Source organism: Entelurus aequoreus, linkage group LG25 (genome assembly GCF_033978785.1).
Source record: "Entelurus aequoreus isolate RoL-2023_Sb linkage group LG25, RoL_Eaeq_v1.1, whole genome shotgun sequence".
In the NCBI taxonomy this organism is placed as follows: Eukaryota; Metazoa; Chordata; class Actinopteri; order Syngnathiformes; family Syngnathidae; genus Entelurus; species Entelurus aequoreus.
Window position 1 is genome coordinate 28943140 of NC_084755.1, and position 17989 is coordinate 28961128.

The window sequence follows — 17989 nt, forward strand, 5'->3', positions numbered from 1 at the left end:
AAGACTAGTTTAAAGTTATCTTCATTGAAAAGTACAGTGCTTTTCCTTCAACAATAAGGACATTTCAATGTGACCCCAAACTTTTGAACGGTAGTGTTTATATAGATATTTGACAGGGCTGTGAATCTTTGGGCACCGCACGATTCGATTCTTGGGGGTAATTATTCAAAATCAATACTTTAAAATAACATTGGGTGCCTGTAATATCATTAACTACATTCCTCCATAAAATAGGTACACGGCTCTGATCAGTTTTTATATTACTTAAAATAAAACAGTTTTTTCTTCAATAAAATTCTACCCAAACATTTAATTAAGTCAAATACAAATAAGTCAACAAGTTAAGTATCCAACACTTCTCTTTTCTAAAGTCAATGTGTACAGCAGATATGATCATCTACATCAACTATATGATGTACCTGAGTGGCTGGACAGGACAGATTATAAAAAAATATATAGAGATTTTTGATTTTTTTTTTTTAATCGATTGAGAATCGTGACAAATAATAATCACGATTAATCTGGCACCCCTAATATTTGAGAATAGTGCTGTGTTAATCAAGGTGCCCTCGGCTCTTATATGGTTCGCAGGGATAAATAGAAGCCAAGTCAATCAATAGGTTGTTTATTTCAACACCCCTGTACTTACATGCACTTGTAAGGTCAGCTCTGACCTTTAACCTCTCCCATCTCCTCAGCTGGCAGGGAAGTATGACCCTCATATGGAGGAGGAGCTGAGGCTGTGGATTCAGGATGTGACCGGCAAGAAGATTGGAGAGAACTTCATGGAGAGTCTGAAGGATGGAGTAATGCTATGCGAGTGAGTTTCGCTAACACACCCTATTTATGCCAACTAGGGCTGCAACTAACCACTATTTTGATAGTCAACGACTATCTGAACGATTGGTCGACTAACCATCGACTGTCTGATTGATTAGTCGACTAGTCATCAACTATCTGAAGGATTAGTCGACTGGTCATCAACTATCTGAACGATTAGTCCGCTAGTCATCGACTATCTTACCGATTAGTCGGCTAGTCGTCGACTATCTTAACGATTAGTCGAATAATCATCGACTATATTATCGATTGGCCGCCGGATCATCAGTTGTTTTAACGATTAGTCGACTGGTCATCGACTGTCTGAAGGATTAGTCGACTAGCCTTCGACTGTCTGAATGATTAGTCGACTAGTCATTGACTATCTGAAGAATTAGTCGACTGGTCATCAACTATCTGAACAATTAGTCTGCTAGACATCGACTATCTTAACGATTAGTCTTCTAGTCATCGTCTATCTTAACGATTAGTCGGCTAGTCATCGACTATCTGAACGATTAGTCGAATAGCCATCGACTGTCTGAATGATTAGTCGACTAGTCATTGACTATCTGAATGATTAGTCGACTGGTCATCAACTATCTGAACGATTAGTCTGCTAGACATTGACTATCTTAACGATTAGTCGACTAGTCATCGACTATCTTAACTATTAGTCGACTAATCATTGACTATATTATCGATTAGTCGACTAGTCATCGACTGTGTTAACGTTTAGTCGACTGGTCATTGACTGTCTGGCCGATTAGTCGGCTAGTCATCGACTGTCTGAACGATTAGTCGACTAGTCATCGACTATCTTAACGATTAGTCCGCTGGTCATCCACTATCTGAACGATTAGTTGACTAGTCATCGACCATCTTAACGATTAGTCTGCTAGTCATCGACTATCTTAACGATTAGTCTGCTACTCATCCACTATTTAAACGATTAGTCTGCTAGTCATCGACTATCTTAACGATTAGTCTGCTACTCATCCACTATTTAAACGATTAGTTGACTAGTCATCGACTATCTGAACAATTAGTCGACTAGTCATAGACTATCTAAACGATTAGTTGGCTTCTAAAGCGTACACATGTTCAGTGGCTCTAATTTAGCCATAAACCTATAAATTCATTTTGAGATATTTTTAGGCATGTGCTTAGAGTGTCCGCCCTGAGATCGGTAGGTTGGAGTTCAAATCCCAGCCGAGTCATACCAAAGACTATAAAAATGGGACCCATAACCTCCCTGCTTGGCACTCAGCAACAAAGGGTTGGAGTTGGGGGTTAAATCACCAAAATGATTCCCGGGCGCGGCGCCGCTGCTGCCCACTGCTCCCCAAGGGGATGGGACAAATGCAGAGGACAAATTTCACCACATCTAGTGTGTGTGTGACAATCATTGGTACTTTAATCTTTAATCTTAATCTTACTAACAACAAAGATGACTAATTTGTTCATACATATGTCTTTATCTTGTAACTATACTGCTCACCAAGTATATTTTTATGTAAAAAAAAACAGGTCAGTTAAAAAGCAGCAATGACAACAAACAATAAACGACAAAGTAACTTGCTTAAAAAGAGACAAGCATTTTGTGATGATGTGTTTAAAATAAAATATATTATTGATTAACTCCTGGCATTTATAGCACTCTAATAGATGATGCATATAATTGTATAATTGATAATTTTTTACATTTTACCTATCTAAAATATTGTATGTTTAATCTTATGATAACGGATCATTGATGCCTGATGTTTAGTGTGTGGGTTTGTGTGCCATTGTGTTTGTTATTGTGTCTTTCTTCACTGCATTGCAAACTGGCGCGGCTTTAAAAAGCACTTGAATAGATTCAGACGCAGTTTAGCTGGCGTACTTTGACTAAAATTATAGTTTCAATCTATTTTTTACACAACTTCGTCTCACCCTTGTTAGCTAGCTAGCAAGGCAACAAGCTACAAATCTTACCGAGTTTAAACCGCATCCTCCAGACGTCCGACATTCCTCCCCCTTTAAATGCTCCCATGTCAAAAATGTAGTGTCATCAAAACAAGATCTGTGTCGCAAAATGAGCAAGGTATTCATATTTTTAACAATAAGAGGAAACATTCCCACACTTTACATACTATCTGAACGATTAGTTGACTAGTCATCGACTATCTAAAAATTACTGCACTAGTCATCACTCTATCTTAACGATTAGTCGACTAGTCATTGACTATTTGAACAATAGTCGTCTAGTCATCGACTATATTAACGATTAGTCATCGGCTATCTTAACGATTAGTCCGCTAGTCATCACTTTTTTAATGACTACTCGACTAGTTATTGACTATCTGAACTATTAGTCGACTAGTCATCCACTATCTGAACGATTAGTCCGCTAGTCATTGACTATCTTAACGATTGGTCGACTAGTCATCGACTATCTTAACAATTTGTCGACTAGCCATCGACTATCCTAACGATTAGTCGACTAGTCATTGACTATCTGAACGATTATTCGGCTATTCATCGACTATCTGAACGATTGGTCAGCTAGTCACCGACTATCTGAACGATTAGTCGACAGGTGTGCTTATAAAGTGTACACATACTCAGTGGCTCTGATTTAGCAATAAACCCATAACGATTAGTCAACTAGTCATCACTGTATCTTAATGATTGGTCCGCTAGTCATCACTGTATCTTAACGATTAGTCCGCTAGTCCTCACTGTATCTTAACGATTAGTCCGCTAGTCATTGACTATCTGAAAAATTACTTGACTAGTCATCGACTATATGCACAAGTAGTCGACTAGTCATTGACTATCTGCACGACTAGTCATCAACTATCTGCATGAGTAGTCGATTAGTCAGACTATCTGCACGAGTAGTCGACTAGTCATCGATTATCTGCACGATTAGTCAACTAGTCATCGACTATCTGCACAATTAGTTGACTAGTCATCTACTATCTCAGGGGTCGGCAACCTTTACCACTCAGAGCCATTTTGACAAGTATCACAAATTTAAGAAAACAATGGGAGCCACAAAACTCTTTTGAAAATTTAAAATGAAATAACACTGCATACAAAGCTTTTTTTGCTTTGTGCTATGTTTTAACCAGGGGTCTCAGACACACGCCCCGGACCGCACCTTAATATTTAAATTTAATGTTTGTGCGTCCCGCGAGTTTTACATGAATTGCGCTTGATAGCGTCATACTTGTCAACTCTCCCAATTTATCCGGGAGACTCCCGAAATTTCAGGGCGTGATGGCACTGCTTTTAGCGCCCTCTACAACCTGCTCTAACAGCGTGCCTGCTCGGCCACATGCAGAATGCAGCTTCTGCTTGCACACTCAAGTGATAGCAAGGCATACATGGTCAACAGCCACACAGCTTACACTGACGGTTGCCGTATATAACAACTTTAACACTGTTACGTTACAAATATGCGCCACACTGTGAACCCACACCAAAAAAGAATGACAAACACATTTCTGGAGAACCTCCGCACCGTAACACAACATAAACACAACACAAACAAATACCCAGAATCCCATGCAGCCCTATTTGTTTTGTTGTGTTTATGTTGTGTTACAGTGCGGATGTTCTCCAGAAATGTGTTTGTCATTCTTTTTTGGTGTGGGTTCACAGTGTGGCGCATATTTGTAAAGTAACAGTGTTAAAGTTGTTTTATACATCCACCGTCAGTGTAAGCTGTGTGGCTGTTGACCAAGTATGCCTTGCTGTCTCCCGCGTGTGCAAGTAAAAGCTACATATAACATGTGGCCGGGCTGGCATGCTGTTTGTACAGGCTATAGAGGACAATACATGCAGTGCCATTAGCGCACGCCCTTATCGGAGAATATTTGCCCCGGGAGGTTTAGGAGAGGCACTGAGATCCGTAAGTCTCTTGGGAAAATCGGGAGGGTCGGCAAGTATGCAGCTGTGCCGCATCAGAGTGGTCAAAGAGCCGCATGCGGCTCCGGAGCCGATCCTTGTACTATCTGAACGATAAGTCCGCTAGTCATCACTGTAAATTAACGATTAGTCCACTAGTTATCACTGTATCTGAACAATTAGTCCTCTAGTCATCACTGTATCTGAACGATTAGTCCGCTAGTCATCACTGTATCTGAACGATTAGTCCGCTAGTCATCGACTATCTGAACGATTAGTCGACTAGTCATCGACTATCTGAACGTTTAGTCCGATATTCATCGACTGTCTGAACGATTAGTCGACTAGTCATCGACTATCTGAACGTTTAGTCCGCTATTCATCGACTATCTGAACAATTAGTCGACTAGTCATCGACTATCTGAACGATTAGTCGACTAGTCATCGACTATCTGAGCGATTAGTCGACTAGTCATCGACTATCTGAACGACTAGTCATCGTCCATCTCAACCTGCCATGTTGTTTGAGTGGCGGGGCTGACTCGCGTCCTCCGGAAAAACATGAGTGATTTTAATTTGTCGGCGACACATTTCCTTTTGGACAATGTTGAGGAATGGTTGCACCATAATACTAAATGCACTGCACCTTACTAAGAGCCGGTTCTAATATGAAATAAATCAGGATTTTAGAAAAAATGTGCTTGCCAAGCTTAAACTGCAACAACACATTTCAAATGTATGATTATGGTTCTATCTTGTACTGGATCTCATACGTGATGCCTGTCTTTGTGTGTTTGTAGACTCATCAATGTTCTTCAGCCCGGCTCTGTGAGGAAGATCAACCACTCCAGTCAAAACTGGCACCAGGTAATGTCAAACGTCAACAAAGCGTGTGGTATTATAGTCAGGATGAGGTTTCCAGCACAAAACATAAATGTGAAAAAGTTTTCATTTTCTCAAAATGTGACAAATAAATGAACCAAAGCTGCTGTACAGTAGGATGACATCACCATTAATTGCTGTCTTTATTATAAAAGCTGTAGTTTTGACACTGAATTGTTTGCTTTTGAATTGTGGGAATGATCAAATTACCGTATTTTTCGGGCAATAAGTCGCAGTTTTTTTCATAGTTTTGCCGGGGGTGCGACTTATACTCAGGAGCGACTTATGTGTGAAATTATTAACACATTACCGTAAAATATCAAATAGCTCATTCCCGTAAGAGACTAGACGTATAAGATTTCATGGGATTTAGCGATTAGGAGTGACAGATTGTTTGGTAAACGTATAGCATGTTCTATATGTTATAGTTATTTGAATGACTCTTACCATAATATGTTACGTTAACATACCGTTCTCAGTTGGTTATTTATGCCTCATATAACGTACACTTATTCAGCCTGTTGTTCACTATTCTTTATTTATTTTAAATTGCCTTTCAAATGTCTATTCTTGGTGTTGGGTTTTATCAAATAAATTTCCCCCAAAAATGCGACTTATACTCCAGTGCGACTTATATATGTTTTTTCCCTTCTTTATTATGCATTTTCGGCCGGTGCGACTTATACTCCAGAGCGACTTATACTCCGAAAAATACGGTAATCAAATTATGCTGACAATTTCATTAAGTAAAATTTGTGAGCAAAAAATGTATTTACGAATTCAGTTTGTGTTTTGGAATTCCGCGTAAAAAATCATCGTAAACATTTTTTTAAAATAAAAGATATTTGTCGCTTCAAAAATCAAGACTCCCTTCCAGGAAATTCATCTTAATTTACGGGAATTTGATATAAAATTTTGAAGCAACGAATATTTCTGCAATTAATTTTTGTACACGGAATTATTCTGCCCCAACTTTTTTTTACACTGAATTTTTCTGGCCCAACTTTTTTGACATTGAATTTTTCTGCCTTAAATGTTTTCACACTGAAATTTTATTCACACAATTTTAATGCACTATTTTTTTCATACCATGATTTTTACTCACTGTATCTTATCAAACTTTTAACACATTTTTAAACACACAATTTTTTTTATTTAGTGAACTTGTCATAAGTTGATGTAAAAAAAATAAATACCGTATTTTTCGGAGTATAAGTCGCTCCGGAGTATAAGTCGCACCGGCCGAAAATGCATAATAAAGAAGGGAAAAAACATATATAAGTCGCACTGGAGTATAAGTCGCATTTTTTGGGGAAATGTATTTGATAAAACCCAACACCAAGAATAGACATTTGAAAGGCAATTTAAAATAAATAAAGAATAGTGAACAACCGGCTGAATAAGTGTACGTTATATGAGGCATAAATAACCAACTGAGAACGTGCCTGGTATGTTAACGTAACATATTATGGTAAGAGTCATTCAAATAACTATAACATATAGAACATGCTATACGTTTACCAAACAATCTGTCACTCCTAATCGCTAAATCCCATGAAATCTTATACGTCTAGTCTCTTACGTGAATGAGCTAAATATTATTTGATATTTTACGGTAATGTGTTAATAATTTCACACACAAGTCGCTCCTGAGTATAAGTCGCACCCCCGGCCAAATTATGAAAAGAACTGCGACTTATAGTCCGAATAATTACAAATAATTTTACAAAATTGAAACGCAAAAACATTCAGTTATATAATTCCAAACGAAGGTTTCTTAGTTAACCTCCATGTATGGGAACATATTTTCTTCTGACTGAATGGTGTTACAATGTGCTACATTCAGCTGTTTCCCTTCTGTCATGTCTTTCTCAGTTGGAGAACATTGGGAATTTTGTCCGTGCAATTACAGAGTTCGGCCTGAAGCCTCACGACATCTTTGAGGCCAACGATCTGTTCGAGAATGTCAACCACACTCAGGTCCAGTCCTCGCTTATCGCCCTGGCGGGAATGGTGAGGAGAGTCCACCATATTGTTTCTTAATTCTCTTTAACATGGAATATATATATATATATATATATATATATATATATATATATATATATATATATATATATATATATATATATATATATATATATATATATATATATATATATATATATTAGGGCTGTGAATCTTTGTAAAGGACAATGTTTTATCAACTGATTGCAATAATGTAAATTTGTTTTAACTATTAAATGAACCAAAAATATGACTTATTTTATCAGTGTGTTGTCAAGCTTATGAGATGTGATGCAAGTGTAAGCCACTGTGACACTATTGTTCTTTTTTTATAAATGTCTAATGATAATGTCAATGAGGGATTTTTAATCACTGCTATGTTGAAATTGTAACTAATATTGATACTGTTGTTGATAATATTCATTTTTGTTTCACTACTTTTGGTTTGTTCTGTGTCGTGTTTGTGTCTCTTCTCAATTGCTCTGTTTATTGCAGTTCTGAGTGTTGCTGGGTCGGGTTTGGTTTTGGAATTGGATTGCATTGTTATGGTATTGCTGTGTATTGTTTTGTTGGATTGATTAATAAAAAAATATTTCAAAAATAAAATGAAAAAATGAAAAAAATACAAACAAAAAAATGAAAAAAAAATAAAATTAAAATAATTTTTTTTTTTAATTGATTTTTTAAAAATTTGAATCGATTCTGAATCGCACAACGTGAGAATCGCGATTCAAATTCAAATTGATTTTTTCCTAAACCCCTAATATATATACACTACCGTTCAAAAGTTTGGGGTCACCCAAACAATTTTGTGGAATAGCCTTCATTTCTAAGAACAAGAATAGACTGTCGAGTTTCAGATGAAAGTTCTCTTTTTCTGGCCATTTTGAGCGTTTAATTGACCCCACAAATGTGATGCTCCAGAAACTCAATCTACTCAAAGGAAGGTCAGTTTTGTAGCTTCTGTGACGAGCTAAACTGTTTTCAGATGTGTGAACATGATTGCACAAGGGTTTTCTAATCATCAATTAGCCTTCTGAGCCAATGAGCAAACACATTGTACCATTAGAACACTGGAGTGATAGTTGCTGGAAATGGGCCTCTATACACCTATGTAGATATTGCACCAAAAACCAGACATTTGCAGCTAGAATAGCCATTTACCACGTTATCAATGTATAGAGTGTATTTCTTTAAAGTTAAGACTAGTTTAAAGTTATCTTCATTGAAAAGTACAGTGCTTTTCCTTCAAAAATAAGGACATTTCAATGTGACCCCAAACTTTTGAACGGTAGTGTATATATATATATATATATATATATATATATATATATATCAATTCTGCTTTTTGGCCCTTGACCCAAATTTTTTTTGGGCCAATGCGGCCCCCCAAGTCAAAAAGTTTGGACACCCCTGCTCTATCCTCTTGTTGTGGGGCAGACTGTCTCATACATGCACATGCATCCTCCACTGTTGCCATTTCTAATCCAAAGTAGCGTACAGTTCTCACTAATATCTGTCTGTAGACTCGCTATGGAAGTGCAAAAAACTACAACAAAGATGGCGGGTACACACACACACACACACAGTAGTTAATGCTAACTACTAACAAACAACAACAAAAAACTCAAATACTGACATTTTACGGTATTATCTTTCAGGCCAAGTCGAAAGGTTTCCACTCCAAGTACGACACAGGAGTGAAATACGCTGAGAAACAGCAGCGCCGCTTCGCTCCAGAGAAGCTGCGGGAAGGACGCAACATCATCGGCCTGCAGGTCAGAATGCTCACACATACTTTTATTCAATTACATTTATACATTTGGACTGTTATGTCCTAATCCAGCTTTTTAGGGCCTCATATGTAGATTTCCTACTAAAAAAAGGTGTATGCTCTAATCCAGAAAACGTTGTACGCACACAAAAAATTCAGATGTATGAATCCAATAATGTTTCTTTCATACATCCCAATCAACGTGGAAATGCCCCAATTTAAATATGCAAATCGTATTTAAATTATATGAAGCAATTCCTGAAGGAATTTCGTGTGAATGCTCCAATGCTGAAGTTGAACTGAAATGCTGACAGAATGTAGTATGAATGTAAGAATAGTTTGAATCTTGGAATGGTTTGAATTTCCAGGAAAACCGGAATTTGGTTTGGAACTTGGGAAAGTGTTCGTTTGAATGTGCAGGATGAGTGGAATGTGTTGATTTTGGAATGGTTTGAATAGGTTGAAAAATGTGAAAGAATTGTGCAACTTGGAAAAATGTCCCATTCATTTCAATGGAGAATTTCCGGGAAATTTTGGGAAAAGCGAGATTTAAAAAAAAAAAAAAGATTAATACCATTAATGTCCGGCATGAACTGAATTTGTTGGTGTTTGGAATTGTTTAAATCGGTCAAGAAATGTTGAAGTAGTAACAGTTTTTTAATTGAAAAATAGTACTACGGAATTTCGGGAAAACGGGGAATTTTTCAAGTTCTTAAACCAACTTGTTTTTTTTGTCCTGACTAAGAGGAATGTTTTGACAGTACAACGGTTGAAATGGGATAAAAAAAATGTGAAAAGAGTCATCGCACTGAAAAAGGTTGGAAATTGGGTTAGAAAAAAACAGGAATTCCTGGAAATTTGTTGAATGTGGAAAAATGGTTGCTTAAATTTCCAGGATGAATTGAATGTGTTGAAGGCGAAATGGTTTGAATCGGTTAAAAATGTGGGAGTTGTGGAACTTTGAAAAAAGTCCCATTCTTTTCAATTGGAATGTCATGGAAATTTGGGAATTTCGGCAAAAGCGGGAATAGTTCGAATCCAGCTTTTGCTATCCTTGTCACTGCCGTTGTGCCCTTGGGCTAGACCAGGGGTTGGCAACCTTTACCACTCAAAGAGCCATTTTGGCAAGTTTCACAAATTAAAGAAAGTAATGGGAGCCACAAAAAAAATTTTAAAATTTAAAATGAAAAACACCGCATACAAAGCTTAAATGCTTTGTGCTATGTTAACCAGGGGTCTCCGACACACGCACCGGCACGCACTTTAATGTGGAAATTTGATGTTAGTGCAGCCCGCAAGTTTTGAATGAATGGCGCTTGATAGCGTCATACTTGCCAACCCTCTCATTTTTCCCGGGAGACTCCCGAATATCAGAGCGTGATGACACTGCATTTGGCGCCCTCTACAGTCTGCCCTAACAGTGTACCTGCTCGACCACACGTAGAATGCAATTTCAGCTTGCTCACGTAAGTGACAGCAAGGCGTACTACATCAGCAGCCACACATCTTACACTGACGGTACCAATACCCAGAATCCCATGCAGCCCTAACTCTTCCGCTCAACCAACGCACGGAGAGGGGGGGGGTTGATGTGTGGGGGGATTTGGTGGTAGCGGTGTAGACCGGAAGAGTTAGGGCTGCATGGGATTCTGGGTAATGGTTGTGTTGTGTTTATGTTGTGTTACGGTGGGATGTTCTCCAGAAATGTGTTTTTCATTATTTTTTGGTGTGGGTTCACAGTGTGGCGCATATTTGTAACGTAACAATGTTAAAGTTGTTTGATACGGCTACCGTCAGTGTAAGCTGTGTGGCTGATGAGTAAGTATGCTTTGCTGTCTCCTGTGTGTGCAAGTAATAACACATGCAACATGTGGCTGGACTGGCATGCTGTATGTAAATGCTATAGAGGACAATTACTGCAGTGCAATTAGGGCACGCCCTTTATTTAGTAATTAGAGTGTAAATAGGATTAGTTTTTCCCTGGGAGTAATCTATGAGAGACACTGAGATCCATAAGTCTCCTGGGAAAATCGGGGGGTCGGATGTATGTAGCTGAGCCGCATCAGAATGGTCAAGGAGCCGCATGCGGCTCCGGAGCCGCGGGTTGCCGACCCCTGGGCTAGACCAGGGGTCGGCAACCCGCGGCTCTTTAGCGCCGCCCTAGTGGCTCTCTGAAGCTTTTTAAAAATGTTTGAAAAATGGAAAAAGATGAGTGGAAAAAATATATATTTTTTTGTTTTAATATGGTTTCTGTAAGAGGACAAACATGACACAAACCTCCCTAATTGTTATAAAGCACACTGTTTGTATTAAACATGCTTCACTGATTCGAGTATTTGGCGAGCGCCGTTTTGTCCTACTATTTTTGGCGGTCCTTGAACTCACCTTAGTTTGTTTCCATGTATAACTTTCTCCGACTTTCTAGGACGTGTTTTATGCCACTTCTTTTTCTGTCTCATTTTGTCCACCAAACTTTTAACGTTGTGCGTGAATGCACAAAGGTGAGTTTTGTTGATGTTATTGACTTGTGTGGAGTGCTAATCAGGCATATTTGGTCACTGCATGACTGCAGCTAATCGATGCTAACATGCTATTTAGGCTAGCTATATGTACATATTGCATCATTATGCCTCATTTGTAGCTATATTTGAGCTCATTTAGTTTCCTTTAAGTCATCTCAATTCAATGTATATCTCATGACACTATCTGTATGTAATATGGCTTTTAATTTGTTGCGGCTCCAGACAAATTTGTTTTTGTATTTTTGCTCCAATATGGCTCTTTCAACATTTTGGGTTGCCGACCCCTGGGCTAGACACTTCACCCATCTCGCTCCCGGTGCCACCCACACGGGTGCAAATGTAGCGTAAATATAGATAATGGGTTTCTAGCCCCCTTGTCAAAAAGTGTGGACACCCCTGTCTTAGCTATATTTAGCGAGTGGTCAGACCCATTTTAGTACTAGCGATGTAACGGAAGATTTTCCGTTTCGAAGCCTGTTCCCACATGGTTGGCATTAAAAGTGAAAGACAGGAAGTAGCTATACTGCTCAGAAGACAATCTTCTGTTCTTTTCTAACATTTAGTCTTTGCACTGCTGTTTTTTTAATGGGCCCATGGCCAATTATTACATCAGACCCTAGGCCCCCACCCCAATCTGCTAATCCAGAGGTGTTGTGGCTCTAATGAAGAGTGCTGACGGCCACACAACATCCATCCTTTATGCTTCCCCTTGTGAGAGCTCTTACAATCTTGAAGGGCGATGGAGTGCTTCCAATGTTGCTTATTTGGACCAGCGCTTTCAAGGGATGAAAGTGCAAGCCCCTGGCACGGACCGACCGGCCCCTCCTGTTGGCCTCGTTCCAGGCAGAGGCCCGTTTTTGGGTAAAGTGCAACGGCCCCAACAGGCACTCAAACGTTAAGGTGGTGATTTACAGAAGACCTTGGACTGGTCAGAGCAATAATACATTAAGTTATGTTACAACCTTATTCCAAAATGGAAAAAAACAAAACATTTTCTCAAAATTCTACAGACAATACCCCACAATGACAATGTGAAAATGTTTTTTATTTTTTCAATTTTGCTAATTTATTGAAGAAAAAAAAAAAATCACATGTACATAAGTATTCTACGGAGCCCCTAAAGGGACATGGGGGAAATATTTTCTTTTATAATTTTCTATTTTTTTTTTTTTTCATTTTTAGACATGTATCTCGTGCACACGAGAAACTTTTTATAAAGTTATAAAAAAAAATTTAAAAAAAGTATTTTATAATTTGATTTTTTTTTAAATAAAAAAAATATATATATATATTTTTTTGTATCTCGTGCGCACAAGTTTCTCCTGCGCACGAGATACATGTCTAAAAAAATAAATAAATAAAAAATATTTATTTATTTTTTATAACTTTATAAAAAGTTTCTCGTGCGCACAAGAAAGTGTTTATAAAGTTATATTAAATAAAAAAATTGTTTTATAATTTTATTTTATTTTTTTATTTTTTTTATTTTTTTTTTTAGACATGTATCTCGTGCGCACGAGAAACTTTTTATAAAGTAATGAACAATAAAAAAATGTGTTTTATAATTATTTTAAAAAATATATATATATATATATTTTTTTAGACATGTATGTCGTGCGCACAAGTTTCTCCTGCACACGAGATACATGTCTAAAAAATAATGTATTTAAACTTTCTCGTGCGCACGAGAAAGTTTTTATAAAGTCATAAAAACTAAAAATTGTTTTATAATTCTAATTTTTTAAAATTTTTATTTTAATTTTATTTTTTTAGACATGTATCTCGTGCGCACGAGTTTTTCTTGCGCACGAGATACATGTCTAAAAAAAATTAAAAAATATTTATTTTTTATAACTTTATAAAAAGTTTCTCGTGCGCACGAGATACATGTCTAAAAGAATAAATAAATAATAATAATTGTTTGTTTTTTTTTAATTCCCCCATGTCCAGGGGCTCCGTAGTATTCACAGCCTTGTTGACACACCTTTTGGCAGCAATTGCAGCCTCCAGTCTTTTTGAATACCACTGAAAACCATCCCCACACCATGATGCTGCCACCACCATGCTTCTCTGTAGACCAGAGAATTTAGTTTCTCATGGTCTAAGAGTCTTTCAGGTGTATTTTTCTTTAAGAAATGGCTTTCGCCCAGGCCACTCTACCATACAGGCCTGATCGGTGGATTGCTGCAGAGATGGTTGTCCTTCTGGAAGGTTCTCCACTCTCCACAGAGGAGTGCTGTAGCTCTGACAGAGTGACCATGGGGTTCTTTTGTCACCTCCCTGACTAGACTAAGATGCATGCAGCAAAGTACAGAGACATCCTGGATGAAAACCAACGAGCAAAGTCTGTAAATACTTGGTGTGAGGGGGCGTGGCCTGCGGACCTGCAGCGAGGCGGGGTGTGCCGGGGCCGGCTCCAAGATCGGCGATAGGTGCGTAGATGGCCCACCTGGGCGCGTAAATATAGCAAAATTAAAAAATATATATATAATAAATCACATCATCATAATGGGGTATTGTCTGTAGAATTTTGAGGAAAAAAATAATACTTTTGGAATAAGGCTGCAACACAAAAAAAAATTGGAAAAAGTACTTATGTGATGCACTCTATGTACACAGGAGAATGATGAAGTGTAAATAGTTCACAATAAATCTTATTTTTACCTTTTTAGATGGGCACCAACAAGCTTGCCAGCCAAAAAGGCATGACCTCTTACGGCACAAGACGCCATCTCTATGACTCCAAGATGGGCATGGACAACCCGATGGACCAATCCACCATCAGCTTACAGATGGGTACCAACAAAGGAGCCAACCAGGTGAGGACACACAAAGTACTTACAAGCAGACACAGTGTGGAGACAGAAAAGGGAGAACGGACGCAGGTGCTTTAAGACGTCCAGCCGCAGTCGGCAGTGTTTTAGCTACTTCTGAATCACTAATCCTCGCCTCCGTGGCGACAAATAAAGTACGTTTCTTACAAGTATCATTATCACTGCAGGACGAGGAATAGCTAAACATGCTTCACTACACACCCTAGGAGGATACAATAGCTCACCGGCGTCACAATGTAAACAAACGCCATGGGTGGATCTACGCCTGACATCCACTGTAATGATACCAAGTGCAAGAGTGTATCGAGTTGATACTACTATGATTACATCGATACTTTTTATCGTCACAAAATCTTATATTGTTTATAAACTTAGGAAAAACGTGAGGACTTAAATTATGACCAATGTATGATCCTGTAACTACTTGTTATCGGAATGATACCCAAATTTGTGGTATCATCCAAAACTAATGTAGAGTATCAAACAACAGAAGACTAAGTGATTATTACATTTTAACAGAAGTGTAGTTAGAACGTGTTGAAAGAGAAATTAAGCAGATATTAACAGTAAATGAACAAGTGGATTAATAATTCATTTTTACAGTTTGTCCCTCATAATGTTGACAAAATAATAGAACGATAAATGACACAATATGTTACTGCATATGTCAGCAGACTAATTAGGAGCCTTTGTTTGTTTACTTACTACTAAAAGACAAGTTGTCTAGTATGTTCACTATTTTATTTAAGGACAAACTTGCAAGAATAAACATATGTTTCATGTACCGTAATATTTTTTGTGGTGCCCTTTTATTTAGAAAAGTATCGGAATACATTTTGGTACCGGTATCAAAATATTGGTATCGGGACAACCCCAGTCGCTCTATTCCGCCTATAAAATGCTTTAAAATAACGTCCACCAACGTACACGCTGTAAGTATATATGTAATGTAGTAACATTCATAATAACATGCAACATTTGCATATTATGTTGACGTGTGTTTGGGGTCATTGTCCTGTTGGAACACCCAACTGCGCCCAAGACCCAAACTGATGATTTTAGGTTGTCCTAAAGAATTTGGAGGTAATCCTCCTTTTTCATTGTACCATTTACTCTCTGTAAAGAACCAGTTCCATTGGCAGCAAAACAGGCCCATAAGCGCACCAAAATCTGGAGAAGAAGAATAGTAATTAGAGATGCCGATAAATGCTTTAAAATGTAATATCGGAATTTATCGGTATCGGTTTCTAAATTATCGGTATCAGTTTCCAAAAGTAAAATGTATGACTTTTTTAAATGCCGCTGTGTACACGGACGTAGGGAGAAGTACAGAGCGCCGATAAACCTTAAAGGCACTGCCTTTATGTGCCGGCCCAGTCACATAATATATACGGCTTTTCACACACACAAGTGAATGCAAGGCATACTTGGTCAACAGCCATACAGGTCACACTGAGGGTGACTATATAAACAACTTTAACACTGTTACAAATATGCGCCACACTGTGAACCCACACCAAACAAGAACGACAAACACATTTCGGGAGAACATCCGCACCGTAACACAACATAAACACAACAGAACAAATACCCAGAACCCCTTGCAGCACTAACTCTTCTGGGACGCTACAACATAACATAAACCCCCTGTTACCACCAACCCCCCACCCCCCCCCCCAGACTTCAATAATAAATATGGCAGTGCCATGTTGGCACTTTTTTACATAACTGGAGTTGTAGTTGTTCTCTTATTTTGGAAAACCTTGTTTTCGATTGATTGACTGAAACTTGTATTAGTAGATTGCACAGTACAGTACATATTCTGTACAATTGACCACTAAATGGTAACACCCGAATAAGTTTTTCAACTTGTTTAAGTTCACGTTAATCAACTCATGGTAAAGTTACATTGTTTAATGCATCCAGCGGGGCATCACAACAAAATTAGGCCTAATAATGTGTTAATTCCACGACTGTATATATCGGTATCGGTAATTAAGAGTTGGACAATATCGCAAAAAAGCCGTTATCAGACATCTCTAATAATAATAAATTGAATAAGTTGAATAAATAGAAAACCATATGGAAATTTTCAGGAACCCCCCTGCAGCACTTTTGCGGACTCCCTTTAAGACCGCCGTCCTGTAAGACATTAGAACAGCTGGGCAAATTAAGGTCCGGGGGCCACATGCGGCCCGTTGAGTTTTTCAATCTGGCCCGCCGGACATTCCCAAATAATTTTTTTTAGATCTTTAAGATGCAAAGTGTAGCTGCCATTATGATGTGCAGTCATGTTTTCTAATGACCGTAAGTCTTCAACTATACAAAGTACAAACCCCGTTTCCATATGAGTTGGGAAATTGTGTTAGATATAAATATAAATGGAATACAATGATTTGCAAATCATTTTCAACCCATATTCAGTTGAATATGCTACAAAGACAAGATATTTGATGTTCAAACTCATAAACTTTATTTTTTTTTGCAAATAATAATTAACTTAGAATTTCATGGCTGCAACACGTGCCAAAGTAGTTGGGAAAGGGCATGTTCACCACTGTGTTACATGGCCTTTCCTTTTAACAACACTCAGTAAACGTTTGGGAACTGAGGAGACACATTTTTGAAGCTTCTCAGGTGGAATTCTTTCCCATTCTTGCTTGATGTACAGCTTAAGTTGTTCAACAGTCCGGGAGTCTCCGTTGTGGTATTTTAGGCTTCATAATGCGCCACACATTTTCAATGGGAGACAGGTCTGGACTACAGGCAGGCCAGTTTAGTACCCGCACTCTTTTACTATGAAGCCACGTTGATGTAACACGTGGCTTGGCATTGTCTTGCTGAAATAAGCAGGGGCGTCCATGGTAACGTTGCTTGGATGGCAACATATGTTGCTCCAAAATCTGTATGTACCTTTCAGCATTAATGGTGCCTTCACAGATGTGTAAGTTACCCATGTCTTGGGCACTAATACACCCCCATACCCCACAGATGCTGGCTTTTCAACTTTGCGCCTATAACAATCCGGATGGTTCTTTCCCTCTTTGGTCCGGAGGACACGACGTCCACAGTTTCCAAAAACAATTTGAAATGTGGACTCGTCAGACCACAGAACAGTTTTCCACTTTGTATCAGTCCATCTTAGATGAGCTCAGGCCCAGCGAAGCCAACTGCGTTTCTGGGTGTTGTTGATAAACGGTTTTTGCCTTGCATAGGAGAGTTTTAAATTGCACTTACAGATGTAGCGACCAACTGTA

At 38.3% G+C, this 17989-nt stretch overlaps 1 protein-coding gene across 1 annotated transcript in view; it reads left to right on the top strand.

Moving 5' to 3' along the window:
* The window catches only part of cnn1b (calponin 1, basic, smooth muscle, b), a 61157-nt gene that overhangs the window by 41251 nt on the left and 1917 nt on the right, over positions 1 to 17989 (top strand). Inside the window, exons 2-6 of the mRNA XM_062037118.1 lie at positions 699 to 820; positions 5517 to 5583; positions 7474 to 7611; positions 9264 to 9380; positions 14571 to 14717. Of these exons, the coding sequence (XP_061893102.1) occupies positions 699 to 820; positions 5517 to 5583; positions 7474 to 7611; positions 9264 to 9380; positions 14571 to 14717 (591 nt within the window). The remainder of the gene's footprint in view (positions 1 to 698; positions 821 to 5516; positions 5584 to 7473; positions 7612 to 9263; positions 9381 to 14570; positions 14718 to 17989) is intronic.